General features: G+C 37.5%; 2 protein-coding genes across 2 annotated transcripts in view; one reads left to right on the top strand and one right to left on the bottom strand.

Moving 5' to 3' along the window:
• Positions 1-18,498, top strand: part of ift80 (intraflagellar transport 80 homolog (Chlamydomonas)) — a 46,874-nt gene extending 28,376 nt beyond the window's left edge. Inside the window, exons 9-20 of the mRNA XM_024277356.2 lie at positions 509-688; positions 1,757-1,875; positions 3,720-3,794; positions 4,238-4,401; positions 4,488-4,552; positions 6,929-7,064; positions 7,193-7,340; positions 9,619-9,790; positions 11,417-11,506; positions 12,988-13,160; positions 13,310-13,433; positions 17,220-18,498. Of these exons, the coding sequence (XP_024133124.1) occupies positions 509-688; positions 1,757-1,875; positions 3,720-3,794; positions 4,238-4,401; positions 4,488-4,552; positions 6,929-7,064; positions 7,193-7,340; positions 9,619-9,790; positions 11,417-11,506; positions 12,988-13,160; positions 13,310-13,433; positions 17,220-17,330 (1,557 nt within the window). The 3' untranslated portion in view covers positions 17,331-18,498. The remainder of the gene's footprint in view (positions 1-508; positions 689-1,756; positions 1,876-3,719; positions 3,795-4,237; positions 4,402-4,487; positions 4,553-6,928; positions 7,065-7,192; positions 7,341-9,618; positions 9,791-11,416; positions 11,507-12,987; positions 13,161-13,309; positions 13,434-17,219) is intronic.
• A 3,993-nt stretch (positions 18,499-22,491) lies between these two features.
• Positions 22,492-24,268, bottom strand: LOC112149593 (uncharacterized membrane protein C3orf80). Its single transcript, XM_024277395.2, has one exon. The coding sequence runs from the start codon at positions 24,266-24,268 to the stop codon at positions 23,483-23,485; it is 786 nt and encodes a 261-aa protein (XP_024133163.1). The 3' UTR covers positions 22,492-23,482.
• Positions 24,269-25,732: the final 1,464 nt, after the last annotated feature.

Below are 25,732 nucleotides of genomic sequence, written 5' to 3'. Positions count from 1 at the left end.
TGTTCAGAGTGAGCAAATCTTAAGAAAAAGTGAATAAAATATGAAAATCTGGACAGCAATCACAAATGAGAAAGGTTGTTTTTTTAAGAAGTGCAGATTTCTTTACTGGATTTCAGCAATTTGACCGACCTTAATTTTAGTATTTTTGCGTCTATTTTTTTTTTTTGTTGCTTTGTAAGCTTTTCTTGGGCAATGTCGGTTTTTAAAATAGCACTGTTTCTGTTTTGGGCAGATATTAAAAAAAGAAGTTCCCCTTTTTCCTCATGATTTCCACATAGTGTGTGGTTACTATGTCACTAATGCACTCCTTACAGTTGTTTGTCTCTTGCTGAACTCATACTAGATGCATACACAAATTTTTACTCCAATCGGTTTGGAAACTTCTACTTTTTAGGACTTATTTTCCTAATTGCATCCTAAGTTTCCTCCTTGCGGAAACTTTTGATTAGTTGACTGATAACATAATAATTTCAAGGTTTTCCCACCTTTCTCTCGCCCATCTACCCAGTGGTCGTACGCAGTGGAGAAGCCTCACACGGGCAGTTTGTTCAGCTTAGCCTGGTCTGCAGACAGCACTCAACTGGCAGGGGCCTGCGGAAACGGACATGTCATCTTTGCCCATGTGGTGGAGCAGTGCTGGGAGTGGAAGAACTTTGTCATCACTCTGACCAAAAGGAGAAGCATGCAGGTAAAAAATCAAAAGTCAAGTGTGCAAAGAAGGAAGTTTTCTTTTCTAAAACTGCATATTTATTCAGTCGAATTGTATTAATAAAACTAAAATGTTTGCAAAATTGAAAATTTTCCTTAAGATAACATTTAAACAAAAATAAAGTTTGTGAAAGCACATTTTTTGTGGCGTCTCTCCTACTGAATTTTCAAGAATAAACTCGTCAGCGATTAATCAGTTTAATTACCGGAGTTAATGTAATTATGTTTGCATACCTGAGCCATTGAAACAGGTGAGGAGCTAAGAAGCTTCCAGCCCTGTATTTTAGCAGGTTTCTGTCAATGTAGTGGTATTCAAGCCCTGCAATGACAATGCTCAGTCTGTTTAGCTGTTTCCCTTCCTCCATCATTCTCTACTGTTTAAACTCACACAAACCACAAGGTAGCGTTTAAATGCAGTTAACACGGACATACACGTTCACTTGTATACTTTCAGATCCACACACATTGACCAGAGTTGCACGCGTGTACATGTCTATTTATGCGCTGCAGACTTCTCTACCTACAGTAGTTTGTGTAAACCAAACAAAGTTGGTTCATCAGCCATTTATTTTCAGCCTCGCAGGCGGTTTTCTGTCTCCCTCCTCCCCCTTTTCCTGCTTAAAGTCTGTTTAAAAAGAGGACATCTGCCAGTGGTTTGTGAATCAGCCAGCTAAATTTACCACCTTGCGGTCCAATGTTTTTTTTCGTATTCCTGGTTGTGTTGCATGTAAAATTGGACTGCTGGAGGGAGCAGAGGAGGAAGATTTGTAAAGCTGTAAAAATAGCCCCACCTTTCACTCGGTGCTGGAAAAAGCCTTTTCATTCATTCTCAGTGAATTAGAAGGAAGTTTTTATCGAAGTTATTAAAAGCAAAAGTGCCAGAAAAAGAAGAAAAATTTGCTTTTTCTGACCACCGTTTAGCAATTATTACAAAATGCTTGAATAAAATTACTTTATTGTTAATACAATATAGTGTTGTTGTTAAATTCTTTGTTCTTTTAATTTTTCTTCCAACTTTTGCTTTCATTTTTTTGTTCTCTTTTCCAAGGTGACAAACGTGATGAATGATGCAGTTGATATATTAGAGTTCAGGGATCCCGTCATAAAAGCCTCACTTGCGTTTGCTCATTTGGTGGTCGCTACTTCTCTGCAGTGCTACGTTTACAGGTCAGTCTACTGCTTTTCTCAGTCACACTATTACCGATCATTTTTACATTTTTTATTACTTATTCATTTTGGAAAACTAAATTTGTAAACAAAATTTAGTGACAGAATTTTTGAAAAAACTTATAGAACTAAATAAATGGTGTGTAATAAGCTCACATGTAAAGCCTAAGAAGATCATGGGGTATTTTAATAAAAGGTGAAGAAAAGAGACACAATTAGTTTGTTTTTTTTTAAACGTGTTTTAGTTGTTGCTTTCTCAAACTGATCTGAGACCACTGACCCACTCTGATCATCTTTTGATCTATTGTAAGTGTTTCAAGTAGTCTTTTATTTAAGATTGTGCTATTTTAGCCACATTTTTTTAAGTGTCTTTTTTTTAGACCATAGTTTCTGCAGTGCGCCAGCAGTTCGTTAGAAATTGTGTGGGTGGGACCACTGGTGAGGAGCAACCCCATCCTCTCTCCCCATTGCTGAGAGCTCTCTGTTTACATTCTCTCCCACTAGCTTACATACCCTTACACCCCCAACCTAACATTACCATTGCAACAAAAAGGATTTTCACTGGAGTGGGTCTTTAATAACTTAAACACGTGTTTGCTTTTTTCTAATTCAAAACAATTTTGCTGGACTATTCAAGTGGCTTTTTTTTAAATCCTGATTCTCAAAAATAAACACTCCAAAATGCAATATATGTCGTCCATCCTCAAAAAACACACCATAAGAGGATGTCAAAACACCAAAAACCCAGTTGATATTGTACTGGGTCTTTCATAAGAGAAGAGTGTTCATTAAGGCTTCTCTAGAATTCAGTGTCAAGGTAAATCATCAAATAAATTAACAACATTAATAAGAAATGAATCCCAATACAACTGTAAAAACACAAATGTATATAACCTCAAAAATAAAGCTGGAAAAGTTAGACCAGTTTATATCAATGTTAACTTCCACAAGACAAGTGGTCTAGGGCAGAGGAGGATTCTTGGCCTAGAGGGCCAACATCCCGCTTGTTTTCCACACACCTAGCCCTCAGGTGTGTTTTGCCAATAGGAAGCTACAATAGCAGGTTAGATAGAAAACTTTGACACCTGTGGTCTAGGACTACAGGGGATAGTAACATAAGACACAGTGGTTTTAGGCTTCAATCAAGTAGGGGAGGAGAGGAGGTAGTGACCATAGCTGAGCTAAAGAAATCAAATATCCAGACAGGTTTATCACTAAAGCAGCTCGAGTAATCAAAAGTCTGCCTAACTTCTCTACAAAAATGGGGATCAAAACATGCGATAGGTAGCACCTATCAAAAATAAAGTTAGACACTTTTCCAGTCATAAACATTAATTAAAGCAGGATTTTGAGCGTCTACCCAGGAGTTTTATTGTGATGCAGGTGGCAGGCTGTAGGGTCAGAGAACTTTTAGGTTTTTTTTAAATGAATTAGGACTGACTTTTTCATGTGCGGTAAACATGCTGCTTACCAGGATCCCCATAAACTGCAGCTGGTTCTTCTGGTAGTTCTGTTTTCTGATGGGTTTCATTCTTGAAGCTAAAAAAGCTGCTTTAAAAAATGTTTTCTAAAACTCACATAAGCGCAGTTCTTATTAGCTTAATAATTTCACTTTTGACTGCAAGACTAAACACCAAAAAATCTCAGTCTTCACACAAGAATGTGTCTCTGTTTTCATCAGTGTTTACTTGAGGCTGTAATGATTTCACTGCTTTAAGTCTTTCGATCTGCATCTTTAAGAATTCTCACCTCTGCCTGTTCTCCATCTGCAACGTGTCAGCTTCTAAATGTCCTTTTCATTAGCAGACTTTCAACTGTGTAATTTGACTGTTTATTTGAACTAGCTCAAGAAACTGGAATACTCCTCTCATCTTTGACCTGAAGGAGGGAACAGTCAGCCTCATCCTGCAAGCAGAGAAGTGAGTCCTTCAAGCAGCAGTGCAACAGGAGACAAAGCAGGCTGTTGGGTCATCTGTCAGTCTCTCTAATGCTTCATTACTCTCCGCCAGCATCGACTACACACACCACTCCCCCCATACGGGGCGTGCTCTGGCTTAGCCCTGTCATACAAGAAGGCTGAAAGTGAAACCACTGGGGGAAATTAGATTAATATGGAGTAGCTCTTGTGCAATACTCCAGTGCCATTCCTGGTACTCAGATTAGAACTAAATTGATCTTTTGTTATAACAGCTCTCTTTGATGCATCTCACTTACTAAGTTAAAGTGTGTTGATGTAATACTTTAAGCACCTGCATATGTCAGTTAATAGGTTTTATCTTCTTTAGATTTTTTAAATGCTGTTTCAACTCCCTTGTTAGTCTGCTTTACCCCCCCGTCATGTTGTGTTTTCTCCACTTTTCAGACATTTCTTACTTGTGGATGGAGCTGGCCTATATATATTCTCCTACGAGGGTCGCCTGCTCTCCTCGCCCAAGTTCCTGGATATGAGAGCTGACATTCTCAATGCTCAAGTCCTCTCCCTTTGTGATGACACCATCGCCATTCGAGACAACAGAGACGAAAAAGGTGAGGTGCACAAAAACATTTTCCACCATTAATGACACTCAAGATTGAAGATTTGTCATGTAGTTGTTCTTTTTTTCCCTTACCAGTCATCTTATTCTTTGACGTCTCGAGTGGAAAAGCTGTTGGAGATGGGAATCCCTTAACTCACAAGGCTGGTAGTCGTTATTTCCTCTTTATGGCTTACCTGTCTTAAAATTAAGAAGGCTTTCCAAACTGTTGCACAACTTCTTCTACTTTTTTAATCTGGAGGTTTTGATAATCATTTAGCTATACATTTTAAAATGTTGCACAGCTGTCATTTATGGGGTCCAGATGACCCCACTTTTAATGTAAACATGCCGAGGATAGCACGAGGGTTACAAACATTTCAAATCTGGTTGCATTGGTTTGCTTTCACAGTTCCAGTCACATATATGAGTCAATTTTATGTAATTAAGACTATTGATTCTTTCATTCAAACATTTACTGTAAAAAGGCATGATCCTTTTTCAAATTTGACCTAAAACAAAAGTAATTGAAAAAAAGTAACATTTAGCTATTTTTTTTCCATCTGTCAAATCACACATTTAAGGATATTTTTAGTGGTATTTATTATTTATCTGCTGTTTTAATAGAGCTATAATAAGGGGTACTTTCACATTTGTGGGATCAATACTATTCTATTCTACTCTACTTTGTTCTGTTGTATTCTGTTGTATTCTTTTCTATTCTGTTCTGCTCTTTTCTATTGTATTTTTTTCTATTTTATGCTGCTCTTGTCTACTCTTTAGTGTTCTAGTTTTGTTTCTGTTTTGTTCTATTATGTTCTGTTCTATTGTATTTTATTCTTTTCTGTTCTATTGTATTCTGTTATTTGTTTTCTTTTATTCTATTCTGTTCTACTCTGTTCTATTCTATTCTATTGTATTTTGTTCTGTTCTGCTTTGTTCTGTTCTCTTTTGTTGTCTTCTATTGTATTTTGTTCCCTTCTGTTCTATTGGGTTCTATTATATTCTGTCCTGTTCTATTTTTTTCTGTTCTATTCTGTTCTGTTCTATTCTATTGTATTTTGTTCTGTTCTGTTCTATTCTACTATGTTCTGTTCTATTGCATTCTGTTCTATTGTATTCTATTCTACTCTGTTCTATTATATTTAGTTCTCTGTTCTATTCTATTCTATTCTATTCTATTCTATTCTATCAAATAACTTCCAAAGCGTCTGTACTCTGATCCATCTTCTCTCCATACATGTCATTACATAAGCTGCTTTTTATTTTGCAGATTGTAAACAAACAGCAAACAGATGTTTTTATACGACAGTCCAAATACAAATACATTTTACCAACATGTTTAAGCAGCAATTACATGTGAATTTCATTATAATTTGTAAAGCATACATCAAAAACAAACGTCTTTATTACTTTTGCAGCATGTTGTTTGTTGACCATTTGCTAACGCAAATTTTCTGCATTTTTTCTGATTACACAACCCTTATTGGGCTGTGTGGTCCTGTGCACATTGCACTGGATAAAATCTCTCCTGTTCTCTCCAGAGTTTCAACACCCTGAAGTGGAAGGCCTCAAAGCTTTTTCTCTGTCAGCGGCTCATTAACTGATGTGAACCTAAATCCCCTTGCAGGACCATTATTACTGCGGTTATGATACAGAAACCCAAACAGCTGCATTTTCCGTCGTAATGGAAAATATTAGACGTTTGATAATATTACAAAGTGACACAGCTAATTTAATTTAGCTGTTGTTGTGAAACTAGTGCTGGAAGTTTTTTTGTTACCTCCACCTGGGGAAACGCACTGATCACCCCCTTTTTGTTACCATTTTTTATGCTTTTGGGATTTTTTATTAGGTTACACTTTTTCATGTGTATTTGGATTTAAGTTTTTTTTATGTTTTCCTCTCAAGCAAAGTACTGTAATTATTATGAATGTAATATTATTTTTATGTAAATCCATGAAAAGTTTGCTAAATTAAATGTACAAAAATGTATCGTAAAGTCAGTGTACAAAAAATGACCTCTCAAGTATTTCTAAAAATACAAAAATATTTCAAAAGGGCGAAAAGTGTTTTTGTTTTTGGTTATATACACTTTATTTTAGTAATGGGGCAACAAAACCCCAAAGTTAAAAATGTTTTTCAAAGTTAATGGGAAGAGGAAATCATGTCTGTAGGAAGTTAACAGTTGAAAATTTAGAAGAGTGTAAAAAAGGTTTTCAGAATAGAACCAGTAGAAAGAGGGAAATGACAGGGAATTATAGCAGAGGGGAAAAGATGTGGAGGTAGCAGCAGTTGCTGTTTGTCAGCAATGTCTGTCTGCCAAGACTCAAAAGCTTCAAGATATTGTACTAAAGCCAGCTAACACAAGCCAAACGCTCACACAGGTTCACTAACACATATCGCCAAACTTGGCAGGTTTTCAGCTCCAATGGTTTCTCCCTTTCTTTCTTTTCCTGATTGTTTGTCCCCACCCCATCATTTTAGTGTTTGCTTCTTTCTTACCTTGTTACTTTTGTGTGTCATTTTTTTATGTGCAGCTGGAGGTGGTGGAAATAGCTCTGGATCAGTGTGGCCCAGCCACTGACAGGAAAATTGCACTGATAGACAAAAACCGTGACCTGTACTTGGCCTCTGTGCGTCATTTCGGGCGAGAACCCAAAATCTGCAAAACTGGTGAGACGGGAGGAGGGGGAGAGGATTCCACCTGGAAAAATCTGTACACCACTCTCAGTTTTTAAATACAGATGTCTTAACATTTGATTATTTGAAAAGTTGCACGATTTTTTCTTTCTGTTTTCTAGGCACTATGGTGGACAATATAGCATGGAATGATTCTGCAAACATCCTTTGTGGAATCCAAGACAATAAGCTCACTGTGTGGTGTTATCCAAGTGTCGTCTTTACTGATAAGGAGCTGCTACCCAAAACACTGCACATACGGGACAGCAGGTAAACCTTTATTAAATAGAATGTCATATAGTGAGTGGGTGGGGTGTAACTGTTTTATTGTTAACCGATGATTCCTTCTTACTTACATCATAGTTTTGAAGGCTAGTAATTATATCAATGTTTAAACCAATGAGGTATATTGCTAGAGATGACACGCTAGCCTGTTACCATAGTCCATACGTAAAATATGACACCATATTAGAATGATCTGTAAACATGAGACACGGCTTAGCAGATACAGTAAAATGAAAGAAAAAAAACCCTGATTATCACACAAAATTAAAACCCAGGTCTTAATATTAAGTGCAATAGATGAGCAACATTTCAAACTTTTCTATGAATACATACTGTAGCGGACCCAGTTGGGCTGCTGTTCTAAGTTCCGGGGTTCAGTGAATGCACCAGGCTGAGGTGCTGGTTGGTGCTCGTTTCTGTCACTCAACCTGTTGTTGGGGGTTTGGACTAATTGGGTGTAGCTGTGCGGGAGCGAGGGAAATGAGATGTTTGGGGGAGCTCTTTTTTTGGTCTGTCTGAAATAGGAGTTACATGTGTGTTAGCATAGCGACTCTAGCCTATATATAACTCATTGGTTTAAACTTTTTATTCTTTGCTTCCAAATGAAAATAACTAATAATTATGTATATTAATTATTTTACAACTTGACAATTTAACCATTGTTGAAGTGTTTTAAAGTTAGAAGCTTTGCTGGATTTTTAAGGCTGACCTCTTTTGTTTTGAAAAGCACCAATTATTAACTAGAAGGAGCTAATGAGGTTGTCAGTTATTGCTTTAAAAACGAATGTTTTTGGAGAAACATATTTTAACTTATTAAAGTTGAACTATTATTCATGTTCTAAAACTAAATAAATTATGGTAATAATCACTGTTTGTGTGCTAAATCACAAAACGTTCATACATTTTTACGTTCTTTCTGAGCCAGACATCTCCGCCTTTAAGTTTTTAATGAAAGTACAATGCAAAAGTCACCAGCCAGTTTTTCTTCCATGCTGCCAGAGATCTGTATGAGATACAGAAGTTAATTGCAAGATATACACATATTAAAGAAAATACAGGAAGGATGATAAAAAGACGCTGTTCAATTTTAAAAAACCTTGAGGGTCAATGTTTGATATGATCAGCTTTATTCCTCTGCACAGCCTAAATCCTTCTTATCCAAACGCTCTTCTAACTTCTCAACGTGGTGAAGGACATGCCAAGGACCTTCTTTCAGTTTTGTGTTGCCTTTTATTCCACTGTGTGTCAGGGTGATCTATTACTGCCTCGAATGACTTGTTTTTTATTGTGTTTGATCATGTTTCTACTGGATTTTCAAGAATCTGGAGTCATTGCTCAAATCGTTCTTTGAAAATAAAGGCATACGATTTATTGGTGAAATTATAAGAAGATTGATAAAGCCATACAGTGTTACATGGATTCTCAATTGAAGAAGCTCCAACAATTGTTCTGGCTCTCCTGGAAGACGTTTCAGTTTGGCCACTAGGTGGCGATGTTGCTATAGCATTCCACTTTATTCCAGAAGAAGAAGAAAGTATGAGCAAGACCACAAACTTAAAAAAAAATCCTTAAAAGAGCCAAGAAAGTTCATGCCTGTGAGAATATAAAGATATTAATTTAGCCAGCAATGTATGTTTAGGTCAACTGAACGTTAGCCATCCTATGGGAAATCCCATTATACGTAAGCATCAAGCTAGCTGGCTTTAGCTTTATGCGTTAGATCGATCTCTACTTTTATGGATGGATTATTGATATATTGAGTTTAGATTGATTCACATCGATTAATCAATTTCCATCTTTTTTTATTAATTGGATCACGCTGTCTTTGACATATGGAATATTGTTTAATCAGCCAGTTTTACAAATATTGTACCTTTATCATTTTAAACGCTAGATTTTTTTTAATGGTTCAACATATTTAACATATCATATTGCATGAATATTTTCAGTTTGTTAGATAATGTTATTTTATTATTATTTAGTTATTATCTATTAGTTATAATTATTATTTCGTTTTATTATTAGTATTTTTAAGGATTTAAATAATCATGGACATCCTAGGATGACTGCTCTGTCCTGCAAAAATCCAGTGAAGCTAGATGGAGTTTTTGATTTTAAACAAATTTAATTTTTGTTTTTCCAAATTTTTAATAATTTGAGAAAAAAAAATCTTATTGATGTGTTTCTGTGACACACTACTGTTGTTTTTCTTTCACGTTTGAACCTCCACATGTGTGTAAATATTCTGTGTGTCTCTGTGCAGTGACTTCAACAGCGTGCCCCACATCCTCAACTTTTTTGGGACCAAAGTGACACTCCGCCAAGGAGACGGCTCTCTGGTTTACAGCAGTGTGCCACCATACACTGTGCTTCTACATGAATACTGCAGCTCTGCACGCTGGGAGGACGCTCTGTGTTTATGCCGATTAGTCAAAGTGAGTATCCCATTAGTGATTCCATTTCTCCTGTTTTAAAGAACCAAGTGGTAGGATTTCATTGAGTCTTGCATTTGTGCCTCTCACACATCTGCTTGGATGTCGTGTATGTGAAAGAGGCTAACCGAGCCCTGAGAAGGTAGTCGACAGGTTTATTGAACCACAGCAGCATGCTTTAATTAGCCCATAATTAGCCTCGTGACAGCGTTTACCGGATTAAGCCCCCCCTAGACCTTACTGTGTGACCTTGATGTATGACCTTCTAAACTTATGGTCATACTGAAGGTCAACTCTCTTTGCATAGAAAGAGATCGTACTTCCATTCGGAATAAATTGACAACTTTTCAAAAACACAATAAACAAAAACATGAAAAGTTACTTTTTTTAGCTGAAGTTCTTTTCACACTGAGTAATTTTTTTGGCCCCTCCTCCCTCAACTTCTGGTAAGAGCTTGGTGACACTGTGGCTTTTCCCAGAATCACGCTTGTTGTTGATTGCTACTTCCCAGCATATAGGAATTGATGCATGGAACAGTTTTAAGCAACAGCCACAAACATAACAAGCGGCTGAGGAAGCATGTTGTCTAGCAGAGATAATGGTACTGCAAACAGCATTTATTTATTTTCTTCCGTTTAAAACCGTGTTTTGTGGTTAAAGTTGTATCTAATTTATGACCTTAGGCAGAGTTTGTCATTGCTGTTTCCTGTTTGCTGTAGCAGGTTCTGATTAGAGCTGTTTGTCATCGGAAGAACTCACATTTGACCAGTTCATTCATTCGTTTACCAATTTCATTCAGAATACGGGGCACATCCTGGGCGGCTGGCCAGTCCATTGAAAAGCTGTTGACCAGTTTTGAAGTAAAATCAAAACACAAAAATTAAACTGTGGCTCACATGTTCACATTTATACACACGTTTTTCATCTATATGGTCCTTTTTTACAACCAAAATAATATTTGATTGGAATATGACAACACAAATAAAAAATCACTGATCTAAGAGAGAATTTAGATTTGTGTGAAGAAAGGATGCAGCACATGTTGAATTAAAAGGACAATGACTTAATAAATGAGCTTATATTTCTATAAAAAGAGAATTACATCCAGTTTATGCCAATTAAACACATTTCTGAATTTTGCACAAAGTTTAAACTTTACCCAAATACCATACTCTTGTTCTGAAAATGTACTTGACTGCCTCGAACATGCTTTGCTGAAAACAGAACGTACATTTTTATGTTATTGTAGTGTCCAAACACACCAAACAGAGAGACGTTTCATGGTGTGACTGTGAGCCGAAATGAAGTGCAAAGTGAGTTTTTCATAAACATTACACTCAAATGCAACAGAGGAATCCTGGGAAAGGATGTCCAGGACACAGAGGATGAAAATGAATCACTGGACCAGATCTGGAAGCTAGCATCCAAAACTGCACACAAATACTTTACACAATAACATATTTTAAAATGAAGATTCAGTGAGTTAACTTTAAAGGATTTGTGATTTTGTTGGCAGCAACTTTAATTCTGTCCCAAGAACCCACTAAGAGACATAAATACCGTACATGTTTCTGGGTATTTTTTGCTATTTTATATTTCTATTCATCTTTCTGCTCCCTGTATCTTTAGGACCAGTCTTTATGGGCGTGTCTTGCTAGTATGGCCATGGCAAACAGGGAACTGACCACAGCGGAGATGGCCTATGGTGCCATTGGAGAGGTAAGAGAACTGCTTAAACCTTAGTTCTCTCTGGCGCTAACTTCAAACAATTTTCAACAGAGTTCCATTTATTTTAGATCTTTCAACAAATTCATAAAAACAAGTTTGAATAAAAATGAACAATTCTTTAAAAGTAAATATATTTTAAAATGTACATCACTATTCAAAACTACGCAATTTTGCTGTTGTCTATTTATGTATATCAAAATCTGTTTTAATGTAAGCAAAGAGCTGATTCTAGCAGCAGAGAGACCGAAAACAGAATCAAAGCTGCTCAAAATGTTTTTCTTTGTATTTTTATTTAGCTCATTTAAGGCATGACGCTCAAAGACTCATTTATGACATCACTTGTTCTTCTATTGAACATCGTTCATTTTGCACCTACTGCCCCCTATAGACGGAGGTCAGGTCTTGTAAGCACCTGGATATAAGATAATAGCGCAAGTGTTCTTTTTAATGATTCTATTGTATTTTTTATTTTTATTTTGGGGGAGTTGCAACATTTTTCTATAAGAAAAATGTAAAAAAATCTGCAAGCTAAACTGTCCACAAGCATCTCACTTTTCAATACAAATATCTCCACACTTTATTTTGTGCACTAATTTGATCACTTTTTTCCTATTGCATAGACGTTTGGGGGAGTAATTATAAATCAACATTTAATATACTTTCAATACTTCAAAAAAAGTGCAAAACTAAGCTACGTTAATCACACAAACAACTTATTTTTACAGTCAAAAGAACTCAAACTATGATTTGGTGTGAGAATTTATAAGATTTTTTTGTCTTTTCACTCCCTTTGGGATATTTCTTGTTTCTTATTTTTTTCTTAAATCTCATTTTTCTTTAGAATATCAGAAATAAAATATAATTTCAAATTGTTTGATCAAATTAAAGATGATCTTTTCATCTATCAAAGAGCAGGCAGCAACCGGGGTCACTAGGGGGAGCAGTTATTTATTATGGGGGCCAATTAGACATGGTTTAAGCAGCAACATCAGTTTGAATGTGTCAAATCTTAAGGCAACACACAACTAAATCAGTGAACATTAAAATTATCCTAAAATAAATATTAGAAATCACTGCCAACTAAAAGTCTTAAAGGGGCCATACCATGAAAATTCCATACGCAGCGGTAGGCGGAGCTTTAGGAATTGAGGGAATTGAGTTGTTCTACTTCCAGGTAGGAAAAGACTCACAAAAAATAACTAATATTTCATAAATAATTTGGCTCCTTTGAATCATTTCACTTTAGACTTATTTTATTAAATGTTAATTAATTTAGAAAGTTTTAATACCAGTGTTTGAAAATGAAAAGCTGTTTTCATATAACTTGTAACTTATTAAACATTGTTTTAAACTGTTCAAAAGTCCTTTGATAATACATTTTGTTAATGACACTTATTTTGATTTTTGTGCCTGAATTCTGTCATTAAAATAGTTTGTGTTTTCCTCACACTTTCCCCTCCGCATATTTTCAGTTACCAAGAGTGGAGTACATCAAGACTATCAAAGAGCAGCCTTCTAAGGAGTCGGCTTTGGCCCACATGCTGCTGTTCAGTGGTCAGGCCCAGGAAGCTGAGTCAGCTCTGCTGCAAGCTGGTCTCATCTACCAAGCCATACGAGTGAACATTGACCTTTTCAACTGGGAGAGGTATGGTTCTGTTTGTGTGTTGCATGTGAAATGGCTGGTTTGTGAAAGACACATCTGGATCTTGTGAATGTTTAGGAGGTTTTTAAAGGTTAGTTTGAGAAAGTTGAGGTTAAAAAACAGACTTTGTCCAAATGTCCTTTCCCGTCCAGGGCGCTGGAGCTGGCAGTCAAACACAAAACCCATGTGGACACTGTGCTGGCCTACAGAGAGAAGTTCCTACAGAAGTCTGGCAAAAAGGAGACCAATAAGAGGTTCCTGCATTACTCTGAAGGGGTACGTTTTGGTAGGATTTGATCTGTTTTGGCAAAAAAAATTGCTAATTTAGCAGATTAAAGTGAAGCTCATACAAGTGCAAAAACAATGCATCAATCAGTGGACACCACACAAAATAAATACCTGTGACACTTTGAGGAAACGTGTTTACACAACTACCCAACAATAGAAAGCAGCAACCCACTGCAGCCACACGTGAACTGGGGTTTAGTTTAGGTCAGAACAGGTTGGAGCTGTAAGCCTAAACTTGGCTTGTGCTTTTGCTGCCATGTGTGTTGGCCAAAACGGCAATGACTGCGTCAGCTGCGTAATGAGTTTGCTGTTATTTCAAACCATGCAGACCAGCTGAATTCAACTAAGAGGAAACATGGACTACATTTAAAAAAAAAAGTATTTTTCGTGTGTGTTCTGTCACTTCAGGTTCTCCCTGTTTTTCTAAATGTTTTTCAGTGCATGCTTTTATTTATTAGTTTATTTTTTACTTTTTTTAATAGTGAACTGCATCCTGATTGGCTGCAGAGCACTGTTCATTAATCTCCTCTGGGCCGTGTCTCCTGTGCAGAATGCGTTTAGAGTTCCAAATTTACATAAATCTTTGATCGCAATCAGATCTTTGTTTTCATTCTAGAATACTGGACTTATTTTCCTGCAAAGGTTTGAGCTTTCAGACTTTAACCTTAATCTTGTGTAAGGGTCGGCACCCACCCGTTTCAGTTTCTAATTGCATAGAATATTTATTTAAAATTAATTTATTTCATCATTCTTTTTGACTTTGTCAGGAACCTTGATTTCAACTAAATTCAAAAATAAACTGGAATGCTCTGAAATGATGTTGTTTTTGGTGTTAAGGTTGGTTTTGACCTGGTTATATGAAATATCTTTATAAAGTAATAATTAGATTATTTGTCCAGTATAGTTGCAAAAAAAGAAAAACTAACAAACTCAACAATGTCCAGACACGCAAATACTTTTCTCTGATTTAACTTTGTAATACTTTTGGAAGATGTAAGTGATTCCTATTGGTTTGATTTGTTGGCTGTTTGTGTTCCATTGTGTTTGAATTAGGATTTTATTGCTGATAAAAATATATATGTATTTTTGAATGTTCTTGAAGAAAATAGTCAAAACTGACCCATAACACGATATAAGTTAGTAGAGTTAATCATTTTTTAAATGAGAAAATAGAAAAAGCAAATTCATTTTAGAGATGTTTCTCAGTAAAATTCAAGTAACAAATGATTCTCTTGGGGTTATTTTTTCTGTTTTTATTGAAGTCTAGAGGGAAACGTATTTTTTAAAGGCCCAGAGACCCACAGAAAAAATAATAAAACCAACATTTCCATGAATAAAGAAGCCTAATAAGATAACCAAGAGATGACAAAAACAATTGGATGATATTCCTTATATCCTTGGTTGTTTTTACAACAAGTATCAATAGAAACAGAAAATAATGTTTTCTCCACACCAAACTGAACAGCCAAAGGACTTTTACCAATGAATTTCAAGAACTGTTCATCCTTTTACCTTTGCACTGAGGTTTAAAGCTCCACTAGGCTACATTAACAGGTTTCATTAAGAATAGGAACTCCTTTAAGTTAGTCTGTCAACCCAGATTCTGCTTCAGCTCCTGCAGTGAACTTGGAAAAGCTGCAGGAAAAGAGCCCATACCCCATCCCCCAGAAAAAAACATTCAGCATTCGAAACGCAGCTTATGTAGTTACTGAAGCATACATTGTTACTTGTTACTACAGCAACCATTTGTGAATAACACAGACAACCGTCTAGCCAAAAGATCCCAGCTGAAAAACAATCTGATTTGCCTGGAGTTTGAACAAAGCCCATTTCTCTTGTTTGCTGTTGAGTAAGAGGAGGAGTTCAGACTTTAAAAGGCCATAAGCACCTTAAAATACACCCCAATTTATGTGGGTGAGATTCTGCTTCCTTCTATGTTATTTGACCAAACCACCCTGTGTTTTTTACAGGGTTATCAAAAAATCTGCAACAAATGTCTCATTTCTCATACACTGCGCTGTCATTCTTCATTATCAACACTTTCTACTTTCATTTTTCTTTGAACGTTTATTTCTGTTTGAGCCCCACAACAGCTGGGCAGATTTGCAGACAGAAACAGATAGTTTTAGCTTTTTCAAGTCCTCTCAGTTCTCCAAAACCTTAAACTGGATTTAGTGACTCACAAATAACTGTGTACTTATTGGAAACTACTTTGAAGTTATTGGTACTTGTGTTTCTACTGTGGCTAATGTATGCACTCAGTTTGCTCTTTTTAGGATCAGTTTACCTGCTTTAACAGTTGTGCTCATACATGTACTTATCCTGGAAGAAACTATGATTTCTCTGTCATGAACGGTAACACAAAAACTTTTTTCCCACTCATAGTTAGTGGTTGGGTGAGGCCATTTATTGTCAAAAAAATGTATACCCTTTTTAAAATCATAAATGCAACAGAAACTTTCCAAACTTCAAAAGTTTAGATAAAGGTAACCATCTCGTTTGCCTGTAATCAGTGGGTTTGAGTAAAAGGTCTTAAAGTCTTTGGGCTCCAAACGGGCCCTTCTTCATCCAATGCTGCACTGACATTTCTGGATCCTGGATCATGAGGAAAGCTAAAGAGTTGTCAAAATATCTACGGGAAAAGGTAACTGCACTGTAAAAAACAGGAAAAGGACAGAAGAAGACATCCAAGGAACTGAGAATGTCACTTAGTAGTGTTCAAACTTTGGTCAAGAAGTGGAAAGTAAGAGGTTCTGTTGAAACCAAACCATGATAACTTCAGCTGTGATCCAGAAAAAATGTGGTGTGGATGTTTCAAGATGTACACTAAGGAGGCACCTGAAAAAAAATGGGTTATGTGGTTGAGTCGGCTGAAGAAAACCTTTTTTGCACCAATGCCACAAAATAGCTCACCTACAATACACCAAACAGCTCAGAGACAAGCCTCCAAACTTCTGGACCAATATCATTTGGAGTGATTAGACCAGGATTCACCAACCTGGTGCCTGCGGGTCAACACAAGTTGCCCGCAGGTCTCTTCTAAAAATAGCACAACTCACTTGTGAGCTGCATCTAAAATTAAATTTTATTCTGTTGCTATTTTTTAATCACACTTGCATTTATATGGATTTAACAATTAAAACATCTTAAAAACACATTCATGATTCATGGACTTCAGATAAATTTAGTTGACCTCTGACCTCCTCCGGTTCAAAGATCATTAATTTTGTTAAAAAATGTTGCAGATTTGCTCATTAGTTCAAAATGTGTAAGTGGATTTTTCTTTAACATTACATAATTGATAAACATGGTACAACATAGTGAAAATGGGACATTTTTTCCATGAAATGTAAATGATATCTGAAAATGTAATAATTACTGAGATGAATATCGTTCTAAAGGTTGATATCTGTTTCCTAGCTTGTTGTCATTGTTGATAATTATGATGAGAAATCCATGTCTTCTTTACACAGAGGAGTATCATTATTCATTATTAATAATGTATAACTAAAGGCAAACAAAGCAAATTTATTTTAAACTACTAGCCCTTCGTATGACTCAGTACCCCTGAAGTAGCCCGCAGTTTCAAAAAGGTCGGTGACCCCTGGATTAGACCAAGACTGAACTTTTTGGTCACAACTAAACATGGAGAGGAGTCAATAAGCCCTATTTACAACCACACTAGCAGTGATGTTTTGGGGATGTGTTAGCTACAAACTTAATCAAAATTTATATGAAATGATATCAACTTTATATTTTTTGTCTTTCCACCAGGTTGATGTGGACTGGGAGAATATCCGGGCAAAGATAGACATGGAGCTGTCTAAAGAGAGGGAAAAGGCTGCAAACGTCTCTGTGAGGAGCAGCGGGGCTTCATACCGTTGACGTTCAGATTTTAGTTTTACAATTACATCCGTCAGAGTTATATGAAATATTTACCTGTAGCACCATGTCCACCATAAACTACAACTTCACAAGACCAAATAAGCCGACAAAATATACCGACCATGTGACTGTTGACTGGCTTTACCCTGCGTGAACCCTTGTGACCCCCTGTGCCCTGAAACACATTGAAGTGACACTTCAAGACTTATCAGCGACAACAAACTGCTTCTACAAAGATGTTTTCAGATGTACACCCATTCTTAAAAAGTTTTATACGACAATTATATTATCATAAAAGATTGGTAAGAATACGAGCTTCCATATCAGTTTCTCTTTTCCAAAAATGTTACGAGCTGGCTGCATAAGTCACTTCCTTCAAGTGTGAAGCCTAATGACATTTGCTGCATCCTAACGCTCTGTGGTTTGCTGCTTTATACTTTTTTCTCACTTGTTCCATTTCTACTGTGCAACTGTCCAAAATCAATTTACGCATAATAACTGGGCAAAAACAGAAATCACTGCAAATATGTCTGTGTCCAATTTGTCTGCCACAGACTGCTTTAAACTCACATGCTGGTTCCCTCATGGATGTTTTTGTAACTTCTACCTGCTTCTGTGTACTCCATGGTTTCCAGAAATTTCTCAGTCATGAAAGCACATCAGACATACCTGTGAATGGGAGGCTGGAACAAGTGGATGAACCTGATGCTTTACAGTAGTTATATATGAAGAATGTTTTTTTAAATACATTTGATATAAACAGTCTCAGTTCTCATTTCTTACAAGCTTAAGTTTGTTATATATAATATATATATAGAATATTCATGTACTTTTTAATTAAATTAGTGTTCTTCTGCAATGTTTCAACACATTTCCTTCTACGCTTAGGGGAATCATTAAACCTATGCAGTGCAGCTCCACCCTCTGGTTGGCAGAAGACCAGTCCATCTTTTAGCCTGTCCTACCTGCCTCTCCTGTCTTTAAGGGATAACTTCATGCTAACGACCATTCTGGAACAGTAGTTCAAACTGTAAATTTGTAAAGGTTTCCACTCAAAAATATTGAAAAAGATGTCTTTCTTTTTAGACGTTATCTTTTTTTTATAAATTACTCACTAATGAGATGCTTTTCTATCTATGACCAATAAAGTTCTGTTTGTTGTCTCAAATACTCGTGTTTTTCGTCATCTTTAACCCTGTCATCCCTGAACTCAACAGTGAGTCTCCCAGTTAAAGCCATAGCTACAAAGTATATGTCGATCCATCTTCTGTTCATTCTTCTTGTTCGGGTCACAGGGTCGCTGAAGACTATCATTGCTTCAGGATGAAGGCGGGATCCATCCTGGACGGTTCGTCGGTCCATCACATGGCCACCCTCTTAAGGGAATATTTAAAATACATCAATCAACCTTTGAAACAAGCTTTAAGACCGTGGGAGGAAGCCCGAGAGAGCATGCACAGGCAGAACACGCACACTCCACCTAGAAAGGATCCAGTCGGGATTCATACCTTCTCACTGTGAGGCGACACATGCTAACTACACTACTGTGCACAATGTTCTTCAGCACAAAGCACACACATAAAAAAAATACTGTTCTTTTATTAAAACAGCCATTGTTGATGCTCACGTATGTAAATAAGCTCAGAGAAGAAGTTCAATGTGGTCTTCAGAAGAATTAGATTTCAAGACATGACCTTTCTCTGTCCTTTTGTCCAGGCTGAAGAATAACTGGATTATGGAAAACCAAAATCCATTTTCTTTATGTGTACTTAACTTGACCTGTGTTTTATCTTATCTGCAGTTTGGCTTGCGTCCTATCTCTGTCTTCATATAGTTTGAGGGCGTTTTAATAAGAGCTGCATTTAATGAAAACAAGAAAAAGGAAAAATCTTCTTTAGCATCTCTTGATGGGATGTTTCTCTGTAATCTGCCTCAACGTAGAAGCTGCTGCTCAGTGAGCAAAAATAGCTGTAGTGGAGCCGGTTAGATTGATATTGGTAAATGGTGTATACACTGTACTTATATAATGCTTTTCTACCTTCTTAGAAAGCCCAAATATCTTCACAGTCACAGTCCTATTCACCCATTCACACACAGATTCACACACTGATGGCATCAGGAGCAAAACTGGGGTTCAGTGTCTTTCCCAATACTTAGGCGGGAATCAGACCTGCGATCTGCCGATCAGAGGTCGTCCGCTCTACTTCTACACTTTTCATAGAAATGGTGCATTTTGTGGTACAAGCACCAAATTTAGTATGGATGGACCTAATGATCCCTTTCTTCAGAAAAGCTTGTTAGGTACCCCCCAAAAAAGGAAAAAAATCCCAAATGGCGACCATTTGTAAAGATGGCATCTTACACTCAATTGTTACAAAATATTAAATGTCTATTTGCCCTAGTCTCAAAAATATGTGCTATTCATATCTTTCAAGGGACTGTATGTATCATGCAAAATCAACTTTTTTGAGCTTTTAAATGTTTTGTAATGCTAATTTCTTAAGAAAAACACCAAAGAAGTATTTTGCTCCTTTCTCTGAGTATTCCTCTAAAAACCTGCTCTCTGAACACCAGCCCCTCCAGAGAATGACTGGGTCCTCGCGTTCATACGTATGAACGTGAGGGAACACCACTTTCCAGGAAGAGTTTGTGCTGCCTGCACCACACCCAGACTAACACACACACACTTTCTCCGCAGAGCTAGCGGTGATCAGCTAAATTTTTTATTTTTCTTTAGTTTCATCTTCATTATTTCGTGGGCTCTAGGATGACGTCATGAAATGGGCGGTACCCACAAGGAGCTAAAGGCGGAGCCTCAGAGATCGATGCATCTTACTTCCGGGTAGAAAAATAAGCTCATGAAAATAACTCTTATTTCAAAAAAAGTTTTTTATGTGTGTGTACCAAATGTAATATATTATCAGATAAAATGAATATAGTTTACTCTGAAAGGTTTAGAAATAGGGGTGTAGGGAAAAATCGATTCAGCGATATATTGCGATATTTTACTTGGCGATACTTGTATTGATTTGAAATAGGAACAAGACGATTAATAATTAATTAATTAATTATGAGCCTCCTTTGGCGTCTTACTGTCAGGGATCCACCACCCAAAGCTACCACGAGAGGGAGCTATCCCCAGAGTATTGACTGTTTCTACTGCCTTCTCACTACATCTCCCAGCATGCACCACCTCCTGCTGCAAGTCTTCACCAGCTGTCTCCAATCATTCATCATTCGTCCAGCATATATTCTGCTCTATAACCTCTAATCAGTGCGAAGTCTTGTTAAGCATCGCTGACAGTCCGAGCATTTTCTAAGCATGTTCTCTGTGTTTTTGACCCCTGCTTGTCCTCACTTCTTATTTTTGACCTGGTTTGACGTCTTCGTTCTGCCTGCTTCTTGTCTGTTTATCTTGACTTTAAAATACCCATTTGCACATGGATCCAAATGCCTCAGCCTCTTCATCACACTTACTTTTGTTTTCCACCTAAACCCCTGACCACTAGTTGGCAGCACTGCACACTGAACCTCTTTGAACAACTCTACACCATGACCAAAACCACAACAAGATCTCGCAAGAACCAGCTTGTGTTAAATGTTCAGTCAGTCTTGCTATTTTTGTTGGTTTGAGACATGTACTACTAAGTTTTTATTTATAAAAAAATTGTTCTAGTACAGTCTTAGGATATATCGCGATATGGATCATATTGTGAGACACATATCGTAATATGTATCGCATCGTCAGACTCTTACCAATACACACCCCTATTTAGAATAGCATTATATAGGCCCTTTAAACTTGAGGGGTACCTACAGAATACTACTATATTATATATTATCTTAAAATCTTGTATTTTCTGAAAGAGGGGACATCCATGCCAAATTTGGTGCTTTCACTACAAAATGCCCGATTATTTTAATAACCGGCTCCACTTCAGAGGTACCCACTGCCTTTATAGTTGAATTGCTTTCTTTTCTTGCTCTGCGCATCCCATAGTCTCACTCTGAACATCGCATGGACCATCAGTGGGATTTAACTATGGATTTAAAGCTTTTAAGGGCAAACTCCACCCTCCCACAAGTTTCCCTGTGGGAGAGAAAGCCATCAGTGATCGGTATCGGTTCTGCCGTCACAGTCTGGCAGTATTGGGTTTCACAAGCCACAAGAGTCACACTCCAGCCCTTAGTGTCAGGGGCATTAGTGCAGCTCAAGGTCTCTAACAGTATAGACTTCTCTCGCATAAAACTTTTAACAAAAATGTACTTTAAGACAATCTGATATATTTTTTTTTTTTTTGCTTTTTAAAAAAATTATTTGTCTATATAAGGTGAAAATGTTCAATGCTTAAAAGTAAAGATTTTATTAGCATTTTACCTTTTTTTGTTATAAAATTAACATAATTTACACCAAACAAAAGCAGCGCTGCATGAGGAGTGAACCTTTTTCAGTATTCCAGTATCAACTCTTACCCATTGTGTTCAAAGTAAAATGCCATTTAGCTTGATGTAAATGATTCATGCGCCAGTAGGGTATTGGATTACAGCATCTAAAAATAAGCGTTGTTTAATGGCAGCTACCTCTTCTGATCAATGCTGGAGTAGATTTCTAGGTCATCTCAGTCTAAATCCTCAGGTCACTCTGCCAGAACAAAGAAGCAGCTGCCTCCTGTCTGTGTTTCCTGCTGTTTCTCTTGTCCTCTGCTTCCTCTAAGCTGTGAAGTATTAGTTCTGCTTGGGGCAGCAGTTGTGATCCCGTCTGACATGCTATCACTACAATGCCACTTTTTTTTCTTGGCATTATGGATCTCATCAGGCACTATTTTCCTGAACAAGATGCAGCCCAAAAACATTAGGCATGAGTTCTATATTTTCCTTTACATTTTAGGCACATTTTCTCATCTTTTGGTCCTTTTTTTTAAATGTTGAAAATTTTTCAATTCTACATTTTACAGAGACGTCTGGAATGTGTTTCAGTAACTATAACAGTTTATCTATCTGTATTTTTTAGGGGTGCAATGATTAATTTGACATCAATTCATATCATAATTAGTGGTTGTCGATACGATTCATAGTCGATATTGGCTCATTTTGAACGATCCAATTCCTAAAATCGATACAGGTAATCTTCAGCCAAAAATTCAACCTAAGACATCCTGGGTACTGAACTTGATACGGTTTATTTCATTTTGAAACAATTTTATAACAATATAGTGGATTCGGTCAACAACTTGTAGGGATGTCAACGATATTAGATATGTATTGAAAAATCGATCAGGAAGTGGGAGTATCAGCATTGGTTAGGAATGCAAAAAGTAGATACTTATCAAAAACTGATTAAACAACTACAGGATTGTTAGAAAACCACACATATGAACAAGATTATGTTTGTTAAAGTTATAAAATCAATCAATACGTAAATAATTTCTGGCAAACTGCAGTTTCTCTTTCTGTTTTTTCTACCATCTTTGTGTTTTTTATCTACATGCGATGGAAACAAAAAGACGTCCAGCCATGAGCTTGCTTCTCCCAAGTCAATACCTGAATACATTTCTCTGTTAAATGCTATGCATTATTATTTAAAGCTTTAAATTCCATATGAATGAGAATAATCTAGATTTTAGTGTTTTTGGTAAAAGAATTGGAAAAGTTAGTTGAATCCTTTATGTATCGAGACGCGTATTGTGTGAGAGGGAAAGATACACACCCCTAACAACTTGCCTCAGACATATCAATAGTTGGATCTAATTAATCGATTTACCGATTAATCGTTACTCCCCTAATATTTATAGTATCCAAGCAGAAATTGGGTCTTTCTTGGATGCAAATCATGGAACTGTAAAATGGGAATTTTCAGGTCCAGCTGAAAAATGAGCATCAAGGAAAAGAGAAGAGCTGGAGTTTGATGGGAGGAATGTTTCACGCTAAAAGTGAGATGCTGCAGTAAAACTTAATGCGATTGCGCCACAGCCAAACGCGCTGCAGCCCTGAGCGCGTTTCTCCAATAATCCCTTTTTGGTTCATTTGCATACAAAAGGCCAGCAGAGCCCCATTGTTAAGGACATTTTCTCAGTCTCTTCTTTTATTCTTACATTCAGAAAGAGAGTTTGATCACTGATCCATTTGGAGTTCTATTGAGGAGTCCATATCCATCAAACGGAGTTCCGAGGTGTCCTTGGGCTTTGTTGCAGTCCCAGCAGGTCCCGTCTCTGCCCCGTGGACCTCGGTCCTCTGGGCTCCGACAGCAAGTTCTCATCCGAGCGGTCCCTGTGCATCTCCTGCATGCTCTCCTCGTACGTGGGCAGGTATTTCACCTCGTCGTAGGCGGGCAGGTTGGGCGAGGTGAACCCCCCGACGCTGTATTCGGGGTAGCGCTCCAGCAGGGAGTCCTGAGAGGCGGACGCGTGGCCGTGGGAGAGGGAGGGCTCCTCGCAGTGCTCGTGGTTCTGGTCCCGGCGGGGCCGGGGGCAGATGATCCGCTGGATGAAGTACCCCATGGCGAAGAGCAGCAACAGGATCAGGATGCCCGACAGCTTCCGCGTGATCCAGCCGACGTTGTCAAAGAACACGTGGATGGGCAGCTTGCAGCAGTACTCCGCCGCGCCGGCGGTCCCGGTGCCGGTTCCGGTGCGGTTGGACGCGCAGCACTGCTGGTTGTCTCCGCACTGGACCTCCCCGCAGCTGCGAGCCGCCTCGCAGGCGCACACCAGGCACGCCGACACCAGGGTGCGAGTTGTCCCGCCGCCGCCCATCAGCCCGGGCTGATGCATGATGCATCCAGGAAAAAGCTCTGGAAGAAGTCCCGATTTCTGTCCAGATGTGCAGCGATCACGCGCTGCTGCCGGACCACAGGTGCCCCATAGTGAGGACGAGCCCACTGTCTGTCTGTCTGCGCGGTGGGAGTGGAGCAGCACCGGGTCTGGAGGGATGAGGATCATGAATAATCTTACATCATTCTTACGTGCTGAAGGCTTTCTTATTAGGCTCCTGGCGCGTCAGAGCAGCAGGACTGCAATAAGATCCATGAAGCCCCAAACACCTGACATCAGGTTTTATCAAACAGATTTAAGAGGTTTGCTCTATGATTCATCACAGTCCCCCAAAACAAGATCACCCTCTCTTTTTAACTTTTCTTGTGCAAGCAGCATTTGTTATCTGCTCTGGATTCACAACGATTTGAATAAAGAAATAGGCAAGTTTGATATTAATTTTCAATTTAATTGAGAAACAAGTTATTTGCTGAAGAGATGTCCCAGAACACATAACTTTCATAGGTTTAAAGAGCACTTTTACATATCAATTTTCTTCTAAAATAACATTTAAAGTGAAGAGGTTATTTCAACAGACTCAACTTTCTGAATGAAGTTTGAAATCTCTTATTTTGTTAAGACTAATCCCAGAATTGCTCATTTATTTTCTCCTTGTGATGAGATATTTGAGCCATAAAAGAGTACAAAAAAGAAAATTTGAGTATGTTACATGCAAAAATACTATTAGAATATAAAAAAGTAATTCCAAAATACAACATTTATATAGTTAGAAGACTATAAAAAAAATGGGAAGAATCCAGACAAAAAAGTCTATAAAACCTGTAAAACTACATATTCGTCCACTGACAACTGTAAGTCTTCAAACCATCACCTACTTGGAAAAGTGAAAGATGTTCTCTTTAAAAAACGCGTAATGCATCTCAGACCGGTAAATATATGAACATATTTCAGGATTTAGAGGACTGTTTCTCAGATAACTGCAGATTTAAATGATGATACCAGTGTGTAATATCTGGCTAAAACTAAAAAATACAATTTTCATGCAAATGCTTTAGAAAAGAGGGTGGTGTGCTGGTTTGGGCTTGTTTTGTTGCTCAGATCATAACTAAATGACTGCCGCTCTGCAGAAATTATGTCATAGAAAACGACACGGGTTAATAATGGCATCATCATAATCAAAACATCAATGGGAGCACTTTTACAATAGATAATAAGACTATTAGAGTGGGACTTTAAAGAAGGGCGAGGCACAGCATCTACACTGTGATGTGAGAGACAGTGCCAACCTCAGGGGGTGTTAGCTGAAGTGGGACAGTAAAAATCCACAGATTCAAACCAAACCTGAACTGATTACATGGAGATGGACTGAAAGTTATTGTATAATAACGATAAAAATGAAATTTACTTCAACCATATGTCTTAAGATATGAAATTGTGTTCTTTAAGACCAATAAAAATTGTGTTTTTGGTGTTTTAACATGTTCTTGTAGCATTTCTCTCATAATGGAGGGACATATATGAAGAAAATGAGTATTTTTTACATTTAAATTGTTGTGAAAAGACTCCCTACTCTTCACCATTCTGGTGCATCCATTTGGAGACGACTAGATCCATGCACGTTTTTGTTTTCCT

Source organism: Oryzias melastigma, linkage group LG13 (assembly GCF_002922805.2).
Source record: "Oryzias melastigma strain HK-1 linkage group LG13, ASM292280v2, whole genome shotgun sequence".
In the NCBI taxonomy this organism is placed as follows: Eukaryota; Metazoa; Chordata; class Actinopteri; order Beloniformes; family Adrianichthyidae; genus Oryzias; species Oryzias melastigma.
The sequence above is the reverse complement of the archived record's forward strand: the minus strand, read 5'-3'. Positions and strand labels throughout refer to the sequence as shown.